The sequence below is a fragment of the Bradysia coprophila genome, unplaced genomic scaffold, assembly GCF_014529535.1.
Source record: "Bradysia coprophila strain Holo2 unplaced genomic scaffold, BU_Bcop_v1 contig_732, whole genome shotgun sequence".
Taxonomy (NCBI): Eukaryota; Metazoa; Arthropoda; class Insecta; order Diptera; family Sciaridae; genus Bradysia; species Bradysia coprophila.
Genome location: NW_023503972.1, coordinates 3,217,320 through 3,229,966, shown reverse-complemented (window position 1 = coordinate 3,229,966; position 12,647 = coordinate 3,217,320). Strand labels below are relative to the sequence as shown.

At 39.2% G+C, this 12,647-nt stretch overlaps 2 protein-coding genes across 2 annotated transcripts; both read left to right on the top strand.

Annotated features, from left to right (window-relative positions):
* Positions 1-1,703: 1,703 nt before the first annotated feature.
* LOC119084079 lies at positions 1,704-3,431 on the top strand. Its single transcript, XM_037193914.1, has one exon. It carries the CDS (start codon positions 2,324-2,326, stop codon positions 2,675-2,677), a length of 354 nt encoding a protein of 117 aa, XP_037049809.1. The 5' UTR covers positions 1,704-2,323; the 3' UTR covers positions 2,678-3,431.
* Positions 3,432-5,794: 2,363 nt separating this feature from the next.
* Positions 5,795-11,447, top strand: LOC119084077 (GRIP and coiled-coil domain-containing protein 2). The gene is made up of 12 exons (XM_037193912.1): positions 5,795-5,950; positions 6,023-6,137; positions 6,193-6,906; positions 7,058-7,834; positions 7,902-8,429; positions 8,490-8,680; positions 8,748-8,850; positions 8,913-9,751; positions 10,393-10,589; positions 10,879-11,041; positions 11,107-11,215; positions 11,279-11,447. The coding sequence occupies exons 1-12, from the start codon at positions 5,933-5,935 to the stop codon at positions 11,332-11,334; spliced, it is 3,810 nt and encodes a 1,269-aa protein (XP_037049807.1). The 5' UTR covers positions 5,795-5,932; the 3' UTR covers positions 11,335-11,447.
* Positions 11,448-12,647: the final 1,200 nt, after the last annotated feature.

Below are 12,647 nucleotides of genomic sequence, written 5' to 3'. Positions count from 1 at the left end.
AGTCTCGTATGGCATTTTGCTCTTGGATATGTTTTGAATTGATGTACGTAGTCACACTGTTAATGAAGTTTTCTACGATGGTCCAATCTCGAGTTCCATCATACTTCAGAGAACAATCTGCCAAACTGCCTTCAGTACGAGCCTGTGCGATTGCTTGTATCATGTGAGCAAATTGCTCTTGTGTCATTTGTATGGCCATCACTTGTTGCTGATGATCCGGTAAACTTTGAGATGTGGTTGTGTCGATTTGGTAATCTTCTGCCGAGTCTGGATATTCTGTCACCAAACTTAGATCGTGTAGGTATTCCGAATCCAGATTGATGTCGTGCGGGTAATCCGTAGTTCGAACCAGTAGCCGAAAGGTGATTTTCGTATAGCCAGAATCCAAATTCTTGTCGTGTGGGTATACCGTAGCCGAAATTTGAAATTGAATCGTGCGGGTAGTCTGTAGTTGACCCAGTAGCCGAAACGTTATTTCATTGTACGTATATACAGAAGCCAAAATTCAAATTCTTGTCGTGTGGGTATACCGTAGCCGAAATTTGATTTTGCGGGTAGTCCGTAGTCGGATATGATGTAAATGTTTGATGACGTCACGTATTGTTGACGTCACTTGGTCGATGGTTAATCCACTAGTTGGGCGCCAATGTAGAGGTTTGCTGCTATGGGGTACTTTTTAGTTGGCCAGGTGCTAATCAATTTGATTAGAACAGTCTAAAATAAGGCGTGTTCCTTTTCAAAGAATAGCATCGACGTCATACATAAACAACTTTCCTCCAAAAATACAATATTCTTTTATTCATATACTTAGGTACTGTCTAACATTAAGGCGAGCACGCAAAGGCTGAACATTGAATGAGTTTCCATGCAACGTTGTCCTGATTATATACGCTTGATTTCAATATGGCCGCTGCATTTCCCCTTCTTTCTGTTCTCCTCCAAGTTCGACTTTGACATTGACTTGTGTGTTGATGCCACCTGTTGGTGATGTTGTCTGATTGATGTTTGATTGTTGGTAGCGCACAAATATTTGAATGTGTGTGACGCTACAGTAGAGATTTTTCGGCTTCTTGCATTTACGAACTCCAAGAAATCACTTCAGAAAAATGTTTGTCCTAAAAATTTAAAAATTCCCGTAGAGATTTTTCGGATTCTTGCAGGTACGCACTCGAGATCTTATACAAGATTTTAAAATATCATGAGAATCTTTCTTCTGAATTTTTATGGAAACATTTTTTCTGCATCTTGTAGATTTTTAAACATCACAGCTCGGGTTCTAAAATTCGAAAAATAAAAATCGTCAAATCAGGAGACTTTTGAAGATTAAAAAAAAAAAACTTCATAAAATCTTTGTCCTAAAAATCTCAAAATTCCCATAGAGATTTTTCGGATTTTTGCAAGCTACTAAAGTGAGTATCCCCTCGTTTATTTCGCTGATTTCGTAAAATCGCCGTCGACCTTAGATATGCAAACCAAAAAGCCCATCACCTGCAATTTGAATATATTTTTATGTGATTTCGATATATTGTGTGGCACTGAATTGAACGATCATAATACAAAGGTTTGAAAGAAAAGAAGTGAAATTCCTACACACAACCGTTTAAAGCGTCACCGTATTAAGAATTATTTTTTTTATATGCCATGGTACCGTGTGCGTATCGTTTTATTAAGTCCGAATGCAAGAGTGGAGAGAAGAAAAAAAATGATAGTAATAACACAAGTGAGGAAGCACACTCTTGTTGGCTGGTGTGTCTTATTAAGATATATATCAAAGCGAACAATATTTTTATACGAAAAAAGAAAGAAGAAAAAAAGAACTTCATTTTCGTAACGGTTATCTGTGCGATTCAATTTTTATGTTTCATTTCTTATTTATATTTCTGTTGTGAATCACACACAAAAGAGGTGTGGATAAGGTCTCCAATTTTACCAATTCATTTCTCAATCGGAATCAGACAGATTTACAGCTGAAGCGCGCGTACGAACATTTAAAAAAAAACTTTTATCACCCGAGCTGTGAGTTAACGATTTAATTATTAGATAGACAGTCCATTACTCGTGTGATTTGATCTTTTGTTCTACGGAAAGATTAATGAGTTTTTAAACATTTGATGTGAGCTGATGATCGGAAGTCTATTTTGAATGAGATTGCTTCAGGCGATACGTTTTTATGAACTGTTAATGTTGTTAAGAAAGTGAATTCGAAGTGTATTCGCACGCTGTGGTACACAGTGTTGTATTATATAATTGAAGAGAACTTGAATTACCAGAAAGTGATAAGCAAGAAACTCGTGCAGCAAGAATACACAGACAACAATCCACGATGATAACCACGCGAAAAGTGCTAATATTTGTGATACTAATCGCTGTAATGGCCAGCGTAGCAAATGGCAAACGGAAAACAAAAACCAAAAGTCAAAAAGCCGATGTTGTCGGTGACGATCGCCAGAATTTACTACAAAGTCGCGAAACGGATCCTCCGAATTTCCTGCGTCTGCTGTTGATGAGACTGATCTATGGCATTGCCGTGCAGATCGGAGCCGAAGATCGTTTAGCGGGATTTCTGAATGGTATCTTTGTGCCACCGAATGCCGACGATGACGATGGATTCGGTGGATTGGGCGGTTTTCTGGGCGAGATTGGTGATGGTGGTGGTGACGATTTGTTTGATTTTTAAGCGAGGTGGAGAAGAAATGAGGCTGGCGGTGACACATACAACAGAGAAATTTTAAATTAAAAATTCATCCAGATCGCACCTACTTAAGACATGATGTCATGGCATTCTTTCTAATAACGTTATCATACCAATATATCAGCGAGCTCGTAACGGTTTTTGCGATTTTTTTTTAAATTTATTTCTTAAAAAATGTGAAATCTTCAAATTGTTTATTCAGACGAAGAGAACTGTTACAGCAAAACCACTAAAAACGAAGGCGAAAAGTGTGTTTTTTCTTTCTTTCTTTGTTTATCTTGATGTGTACAACATTGGTGAAGATATGAAAATCAACTGTTGTTAGCACAAATTTTTGTGTAAACAGCAGAATAATGCGTTTAGATTCATCAAACGATTAATGCTTTTAATGGGTGATTTTTTACAAATCATCATCACCATTGTGTGTATGAGATATGCCTGGAACATGCGATAATTGCGATCCATTCATAATTGATTTTTTATGGTGCCTCTTCTGTAGATATAATTGTTTTGTATTCATAATAATTGTGTAGTGAGAACAGAATTTTTATTTATTTATTTTGATTTAATTTATTTATTTAATTTATTCATTAAACTAAGGTACTTACATTGTTGTGCGATTAATGAATTTCTGGAAATCGAATTATTAAATTTTGGGAATTTATTCTTTCCAGAAATTACTTTTTAGCGAATGATGTTAATAATGATTGTGTAAAGTGTAAAATAAAATCCGATTTATAACCCAACCCACGTATCTATGGTTTCATTTACTGCGAACGATGGAATGGGAACATTTACATCTTTAGTTCAAGGTCACATTGTCGTAAAGTATCGCTAAAATTTTTTCAAACAATTGTTCCTGTCGAAACGTCTTCTATAAGTAAATACACTTTTAAGAGTGAAATCACGAGTTCTTCGATCAATCGCCTAGTGATCTCATCCCAAATTCTCAAGAGCATGGTACCGATGGATTGCTTCATCATTATGAACTGTTTGAAAAAGTGGTGGAATTAAATTATTTTAGTCCATAAAACTCAAAAAGGCGTCAAAAGGAAGCAGAAAACATTTTTCAACTCTACGCCACGGCGCGCTTGAACAAATTTAAATAAAGCTGTCGTGCATATTGACTTGCACTTCAAATTTTGTTTAGGGGTCATCTCAGAATTATCATTATTGCCACTGCATTCATGATCAACTCAGAACCTTGATACCAGCCCGCGATTGTTTTTTTTTTACAAATTTCTTTGGTGCTCTGTATAAGGTGGTGAAAGTTCTTCGCATACAATAAACGGAGTTGTGTGTTTTATGTTTATGCTACCATCGCAGTATGCGAAAATCTGAACACTTTATTCCAAGGACCGAGTACCATGACTGACCCCCGCTTTGAGGGGCTTTGACTCATGACCCAAGAACCGATTTTAATAACCTTCTTTTCACTGATTTCTGTTGTCATTAATTTATGATGTAAAGCCTTTAACTCAATTTATAATAATGCGAAAAACTTTCACCAACCGTCTGATGATAAGAAGAACACCAAATTGTTTTTTTAAACAGCTCGCTGGTATTTCGTTTTAATTGTTGATTTAATCCTGCGACTCAATTCTCATACGTTTGTAACTCCAAATATTCGTAACTTGACAGTTACATGCATAAAATCCCATATGAACTGTCAAGTTACGAACCCAATGTGCAGGACAAAATTATATATAAATTCGTTCAAGCTCGCCGTGATGGACGGATATTCAAATTGTTGGAGAAAACATTTTTCGAGGAAAGTCTCGAAAATTAAAGAGAATCTTAGAAAATATTTTATCAATTGTAAAAGCACCGCATTTTTACGTTTAAAATGTTGGTAAATATTTGTTTGGTTCACATATTTAACACAGAGAAATGCATATGGAACGACTCGTTCCGAACCAGTGGAACGAAGGAATAAAGCGAAACGAATGAGAACATAAAAACTTAAATGCGGTACGTTTACTGATTAGAGACTGTAGGTTATGGATTTTATTTCTGGTCTTAGAATGTAGAAACTCACTAGCAGAATATCAGTCCACTCAAAGTCATTTTCATGTGGATTAACAACAACGGGACATAACGAAATTTTTGAATATTAAAGAGCTGACGAGATAGGATTTTAGTAATCGTAATAATGGTGAACCCTTTATCCGGATACAGGGCATCTTTTTCGTCTACATTAGTTCATTGGAGACATTTTCCGTAAGAGTGATATTGCTAAAACTAGAATCAATTTAGAAACAAGGGTTTGGTGAAAGAGCTCTGTTTGCTTCAAGCCAACAGCACTATAGGAAGTGATCATTGTTCCAGGGACCGATATCGGGACAACATTTCAACTTTTAGGAATATTCTAAAGACTCGAATAATTGACAAAAAAAAACTGTTTTCGCGACACTATGACATGCATACCTTACACTTTTGACCTCTTTACACAAAAAAATAGGCAACAAAAGGAGAAAATTAAATATTTCCCGGAAGAGACAAGAACTGAACGAGCTATTACTTTCCTCAAAAGCCAAGTCCTAGGTAAAAAATTTCGTAAAATTGGTTCAAATCTCTGTGATATGACACAACAATTCCCTGAAGACCATCTTAATAAATTACCTGAGAATAAAAGCGAAAAGTAATTTCGAAAATCAGACAAGTATGAGAATGCACAACTAAAAAAAACCGACTCTAAAAACTGATGAAAAATGTAAATTGAGTGAATTAGATGTTTTAACGATTTGACAAACTCTTGTACTTCTTCAGTTTCAACATTTCATGTTGCTATAAAAAACAACAGTAACAAATCAACAATTTTTGAAGAAAAAAAACTCAGATGCTTTTGTCAATGAACGTGTGAACTTATAGAGTGTTTTACTTGGAACATTTAGCACAGTTTTAGCTGTGAAGTTATTACATACAGTTGATCTGTGGGACTTAGTAGATTTTCAACACACTAGTGCTAGTGTTATAACGAAATAAAACACTCTATAGTTTCATCGATTAGATCAGGTTGAGTTTTGAAAATAATAGTCGCCGAATCTCCGGTTATACAACAACTTTTCGACCGGTGCAAAGCCCAATCTGAATTCAAAGAAGAAGAAGAACTGAGCTGTCAGTCTGTCATTATTTATTTTCTATCACATCATCGTGTATCGTCCGAATGAAAAGCAAAACAAAAATAAGTTTTCAACGTTAAAGCTTGAACACAACGCTGAGTTGGACGATTTGAAGAAAATGGATCAGAAGGATCAGGTGATAAAGCGTGATGACATCTGAAATATAGTCCGTTTGTCATTGTAAAAGCCGAAACATTTTTTATTCAAGGCTGATGGTGACGTGCCCAAGAAAAGCCCATTCGACAATCTCGACAGGGATGAATTGGTGAAGAAGTGTAAGGGTCTGTTGCTACTCGCTAAGAATGCCAAACAGGCCAAGGATGGTGAGTAATTTCCTTTTCGCCGTTGAACCGATCATAAGATCATGACTTCCACTAGACTATGCAGAAGAAAACGCCAGGAAAGCGAGTGTCATTGAGAAATTGGAAACGCAAAAACTGGCCGACAAGGAGAGTTTGAAGGCGATGCAAGAAATTGTGGACAGTTTAACCGAAACGAAACTGGAAACAGCGAATCGAATCTGTGATCTGGAGAAGAGTCTGTCGATGGCTAATGCGCAGATAGCTAAAACGAACGAAGAAGTGAATGCACTCCAACAGCATGCAATCGAAAATGAGTCGTTGAGGCGACAAATCCAAAGGCTTACCGACGAAAATGAGGAGCTGATCAGTGAAATGGAACAGCTTGAAGCTAAGTCAAAGGGGGATCATCTGGCCGACATCGCAAACTGTGAAAGTTTAAAATTGGAGAACGAGAAATTGAGGGAAACGGTGGTAAATAACGAGAAGTTTATGATCAAATTGAGTGACCATCAGGAGCAGTTCGATAAAATTGCGCTGGAACTGCAAGCGAGTAAAGAAACCAACGACAAACTCGTCGTAGACCTATCAGCATTAAGTGAACATTCCCGGAAACAGGCCGACAAACTGAAATTGTACAAATCGAAAATCGTAGACATTTCCGCTAAGCTGAAGCAACTTAAGTCAAACAAGGAAGTTCTGGCCAAAATTGTCGCTGAGTATTCGCAGTCGGTGACGAAGTGGCAAGCCGATATTATCGCTGCAATGAAACAAATCGGAAGTAAATCGACAGGTGAGTGAGTTGATTGTATGTCATGCTAAGCAAGTATTTTCGGTCAATATGTCGTCACCACCAGTCCCTATGTGTTAGTTAAGATAAGTGGTGACGAAAGACACGCGTTGCACTCTTCGATTCCTCAATTCCTTCATTTATTTTATTCCAGACCAACCCGACGAGGTAACACAACTTCAGTCAGAAAGTGCAATTAAAGTCGAAATTTCCGACAAGTTGGAGTCTGCAGAGAAAGCAATTCATCTGCTCCAGGCAACCAACGATGAGTTGACCAGCGAAATTGAAGATCTGAAGAAACAGCTTGCCGACCACGACAATTTGATGTTGGAAAAATCGCAAAATGAGGAGTCTGATCGCGGCGAAGATAAGAAAACCATTGCCGAACTACAAACCCAATGCAGTCGTTTGAACGAGGACAATCAAAAATTGGCGGCTGAAATTGAACATATTCGTAGTAACCATGAAGTGGATCGTCAATCCTCTTCCGACGATTTTGAATGTGAAAAGTCAAAGTTCTTGAACGATATTGACACCCTAAACCGAACGTTGAATGAGCATCAATCGAAACTGAACGCATTGAGCGATGCCAATGCCGACCTAATAAATAAATTGGAAGAGAGGACAGTTCAGGTGAACGAGAAGACTGCTGAACTGAACGACCTAAACGGTGCCTTGGAGCAGCTGCAACAGAAACGGTCACAGGAAACGGACGAATTGTTGAGTGAAATGCGGGAAATTAACGAGGCCTTAAAGAATCGCGGTGACGTAATTTCGAAGCAGAAACAATCCATTGGCGAATTGAATGACAAAATCGATCGACTGCAGACTGAAAATGCACAGCTGAATGTGGCGAACGATGCTGCGAACAAGCAGGTGGACCATCTGAACGATCGTGTCAAGGAATTGGAAAGTAAAAGCTTTGTCGACGGTAAGTTCATTCAGTCATGTTTTCGATCTGCAGCCCAAAGATTTTGTTTTCCTCTCAAAATTTCCAGACTCCCAAATGTCCGTATCTACCATATCCCGGGCGGAAGAAGTGAATCGCATGCGAGACATTGAAGAAGGTTTCGAAGAAAAGTACAATAAGTTGCGCGTCCTGGCGGTGAAGTTGAAGAAAAAAGTTGGCGAACAAGCGTCCATCATTCAATCGTTAGAGTCTCGGAACAATGATAACACAACCGAAGGTCAGCAAATCACTTCAAAATTGGGCGTAATGGAGGTACAAGTCAAGAATCTGCAATTGCTTCAGAGTGAAAACGATCGGTTGCTGGACGAATTAGAAACGGTGAAGAGTAACTGGAAGCGTGACCAAGTGGAGTTGGACAAGAGTCGAATGGAATTGGACAAAGTGGCCAATGAGTTGATTGAGTTGAAATGCACCGAGGCTCAGAGTGATGTCAAGAAGGTCAATTCTAGTCAAGCGATCAAGGAATACGTTAAGCAGATACAGGCTTTAAAGGATGAAAATTCGGAGAATTTGGTGAACAAGAAGTCACTGGAGAACGAGCTGATCAAGTTGAAAGGTAAGAATGGTGACTGGTATGCAAATTGGTCTGACTGAAATGCTCCAACTATTCTCGTAGGCGAAGTGAATGCGAAGGACAAGGAGATAAATTCGCTTAAAGAAGTGGAGAAATCGCTGAGAGCTGAGCAAACCAAAATCAAAATGTCGTTGAAACAGACGAATGTCCTGAGCCTAGAAATGGATGCCTATGAAAAGTCACTGAACGAAGCGACTCAAAAACTGGAAACGATGAACGTGCAAACGGTCGAGGTAAAATTCACGACTGTAACTGATTGGATGGGCGTGACTGAAGGAAACTTTTTTCTTTATCTTGCAGCTTAAGTCAACGATTTCCTCACATGAGAATTCCATTGAAACCCTGAAAAGTCAAATTAAATTTCTGGAAGAAAATCTCGAGTCGGAGAGACAACATTCCATTGGTAAGATCAACAGGTTGTCAGGTCGAAATAGATCAGCTTTTCAACCGCTCCATCATTCACAGATCTCAAAGAGCAGATCAACCTTCAGCAACTGAATATGAAAGAAGCCCAGCACAGCATATCCGAATTGAAAATCCAGAACGATCTGCTGAGCAAGGAGAAGAACTCAACGATTTTGGATCTGGAAGAGTTCCGTTTGGACACCGCCAAGAATATCAGCGAAAAGGAGAAAATCATCCGATTGTTGCAGGCAGAGAATGAGAAAAACATTCGACAAGTGTGCGAGCAGCAAGAGCAAATCGATCAAATGAAAGCGAAATTGGCCGAAACGGAACAGGAATTGGTTGACGCTCAGACCGAATTCTCCAGCTACAAAGTGCGGGCCCAATCGGTTCTACGCAACAATCAGACGAAGGAAAGCAGTCGGGAGAAGGAGCTGGATGAAGAATTGAATTCCGTTCGCATAACGAACGATAGTCTAAACACCAAGATTGCATCGCTGAGTGAACAGAATCGTAAAATGTCCGCAGATTTCGATGCCATCAAACAAGAGCGTGATCATCTGAAGGACCGATGCAAGGAGCTTTTACGGCTGTTAGATGAATCGCGCCAACAAATCGATGACATCCAAGAGCAAAATCGGTCAGAACTGGCTGAGCGTCAAGAAACTCTGAAGTCGCAGCGTCTTCAAATCGACACATTGACCGGTTGCTACAAGAAGCAGGTTGCCGAATTGGAAGAGAAATATCTCAAGGAGATCGAAGACCTGAAACGGAATAATACGTCCCGAATCGACGAAAAGATGTCACAGTCAACCGCAGACAATCGTAATGTTACCAAGTCGATGCTAACCGATGAACAGCAGATCGACTGGATTCTTATGGAGAGGCAAGCGGGCGAGGTAAATGAAACTGATTTTTTTTGATACCAACATCGAAAGTTGATACTTTCGCCCTCGAAATCCGGGGCGAAAGTAAAAAAATGCAAGTTATGTGTTTGAGCGGGGAGAAAGAAAGAATACATAAAGCGAAAGTCAATATACATAATGCGAAAGTCGACTACATAATGTAATAGTCGACTCTTGTCAACAAGTGTACTGCGATCAAAATTGAAATAAAGCGTGCGCCAGTGCGCTTATTGAAATTAACATACGAAGTTGATACTTTTTGTTGCTGAATGATTTGTTAGTTATTTGTTAATTTTTGTGTGTGTTGTTGTTGTGATGGCTAAATAATTAAATTTTTTATATACCAGGGGGCTGCCGCCCCCTGGACCCCCGCATTTTCTGGCTAAATGCCTTCATATTTCAACATTTTGTTCTGCTGTTTGCGATACGTATCAACTTTCGATGTTGGTATCAAAAAAAATAGTATGAACGACTCGGGGCAAAAATAAAAAAATTCAACCTGTGCGATTGAGGCCCTTGCCTTCGGCGCGGGCATCAACTCTCGCACACGGTTGAATTTTTTTACTTTCGCCCCTTGTCATTCAATGTACTATTTTGTGCTTTGAGTCAGTCAAATTGCGTAATCAAACTCGCAGGGTTCCGAAAACACCACCAATTCCAATTTCCTGGCTCAAAGAAACACTTCGTCAGCCAAAGGTCGCAGAGACTTAATTCCACTAGACGAACTGCTCAACAATTCATTTGATGAGACCGCATTTAGTACCGACCGTTCCATATCGCCGACTATTGAATTGGAGACAACAAAAGCTAAACTTACCGTCCAAGAAAGCAGGTAAAATGATGATACTGTGTCACAGTAACTATGTGACGGTCTGTCTTATTAAGAGTGTTTGAGATAAGCGACTCGTCAGATCAGATGTACAGAATGTTGAGACTGGAAATATCTTGAGAGTTGACCTAGTGGTCTTAGAACCTTCAAAACTCGTAGAATTCAATGTCTTTGCAAGTCAGTGATGCTTCTTGAATATTTTCGTGGGGTTTCTAATTAAACGTCAGATGAGTCGGGATATCAAACTCTCATCCACTTAATGCCACCTTCAAAATGGTTTATTCATTTTCAGTGTCAAGCACTTGACGTCATTACTTGCCGAGGCTGAACAAGATTTGGTCAAATTGACGCAATTGAACGATGTGTTGAAGGAGGAACTCCGTCGTCAGGAACGATCTACAGCCCGTGAACAGCATTTACACAATTTGGAATATTTGAAAAATGTCATCTTCAAGGTGAGTGGACTGAGGTCGATTACGTTACGTGTTATAAGTATTGACCGATTGATGCGGAATTGCAGTTTCTCACAATCAATTGCGGCGATGAGAAGTCGCATCTAGTTCCTGTGCTAAATACGATCTTAAAACTCAGCCCGGAGGAGACACAAAAACTGGAAAGGGCAGCCAGAGGTCTGTACCGGATGGTTGGATCGATTTGTATTGATTTTCAGAATTTTGTTTTTCTTTTATCAGGTGAAGGTCAACGGAAATGGGGTAGTTACCTACCGGGATGGTCCGGCAACCAGTAAATAGAATCAAATATGTGTGGACAGAGTTCTGGTTCAACGGAACCTAATTGAACGTTATATTGACCGTTACGTTGTTCAGATTACAATAACATGTTACAAAATTGCAAGAAAAATTAGTTTTTCCGATTAAAATACTCCATCGTCTATCCGAATGAATCCAAGCACCGAGTTGGGAATTGCGATGTTTTGTTACATTTATTGGATTGAAGCTAACTCACTTATATGACAAAAAAAAAAATTTTGCGTCACGGGGGCTATGCTAACGCGCGCCCATGATACGGTGTGCTGTAACTGCTGTCGAGTAGAGTAGACTAAGATTCGTTAGGTCGGTAAATACGGTGGAAGCACTGAGTTTCGGTGGGTTTTGACATTAAGTGTCTGGACGTTGTTGCACACAATACAGTGTGAAATATATGTCTATACGTGCACCAAGCAGTCTCCGTAACTTTCTAATTAAAACTTCTTAAATTAGGTCAACGTGTAAAAAAAACAAAAGCAAAGTCCGATCGAAACCGGTGACGATGTTGAGTAATATCGGCAGAACTTCAGGTGGTTTTATAAGCTTTGGGAACAAGCGATCTCTGAGTGATAGCTCGTTGGATTCGTCTTTCAATTCCAGCAAACACGTATCTTTCACTTTTTCGAAAAAAAAATATTTTCTGTGAAAAGCGTTCAAAAGTAAAGACGTGTCAGAGGGTACCGAAAACAGTTTTTCGACAATATCTCAAGAAAAAATTATTCTAAATTGTTGTAATGTTGTACGAATGTCGACCTTGGAAAGACCTACTCGTAGAGTATACGCACTGGCTGGTGCGAGTACAACCACGAGAGTTATGACTAAAAATATAGTGAATGCTCGGAGAGTCCGCCTTCCCCGCAGCTTCGATGTTCCACGGAACTGAGTATAGGGTATTGTAGCTGGCCTCACCCACTATCGTTCCACATATAAAAGCCTACAAAAGTCTTGGAAAAAATTTGGTGCCAAAATGTAGATTTTTTCCTTATTTCTGGGGGCTCTACAGCTGGAAGAACATCTGGAACGGTACTACGTCAGTCATTTTTTATCGTCTACTATTCTTTTACCTTATCAATAGAAAAACGGCTATGTCGTGAACGTGCTTGCTAGAATTGGAAGACGAATCCAACGAGCTGTCACTCATTACAATCGGAGACCGCTTGTTCCCCAATCGCCTAAAGTCTTGGCGATATGACTCTTAACCTGAAAGTTCTCAGATTAGTAAACTTCAGAAAAAGCCCGGCCTGAATCTGTCGTTAAAAAAAAAACTTTTGGACATTAGGGTGAAACTCAATAA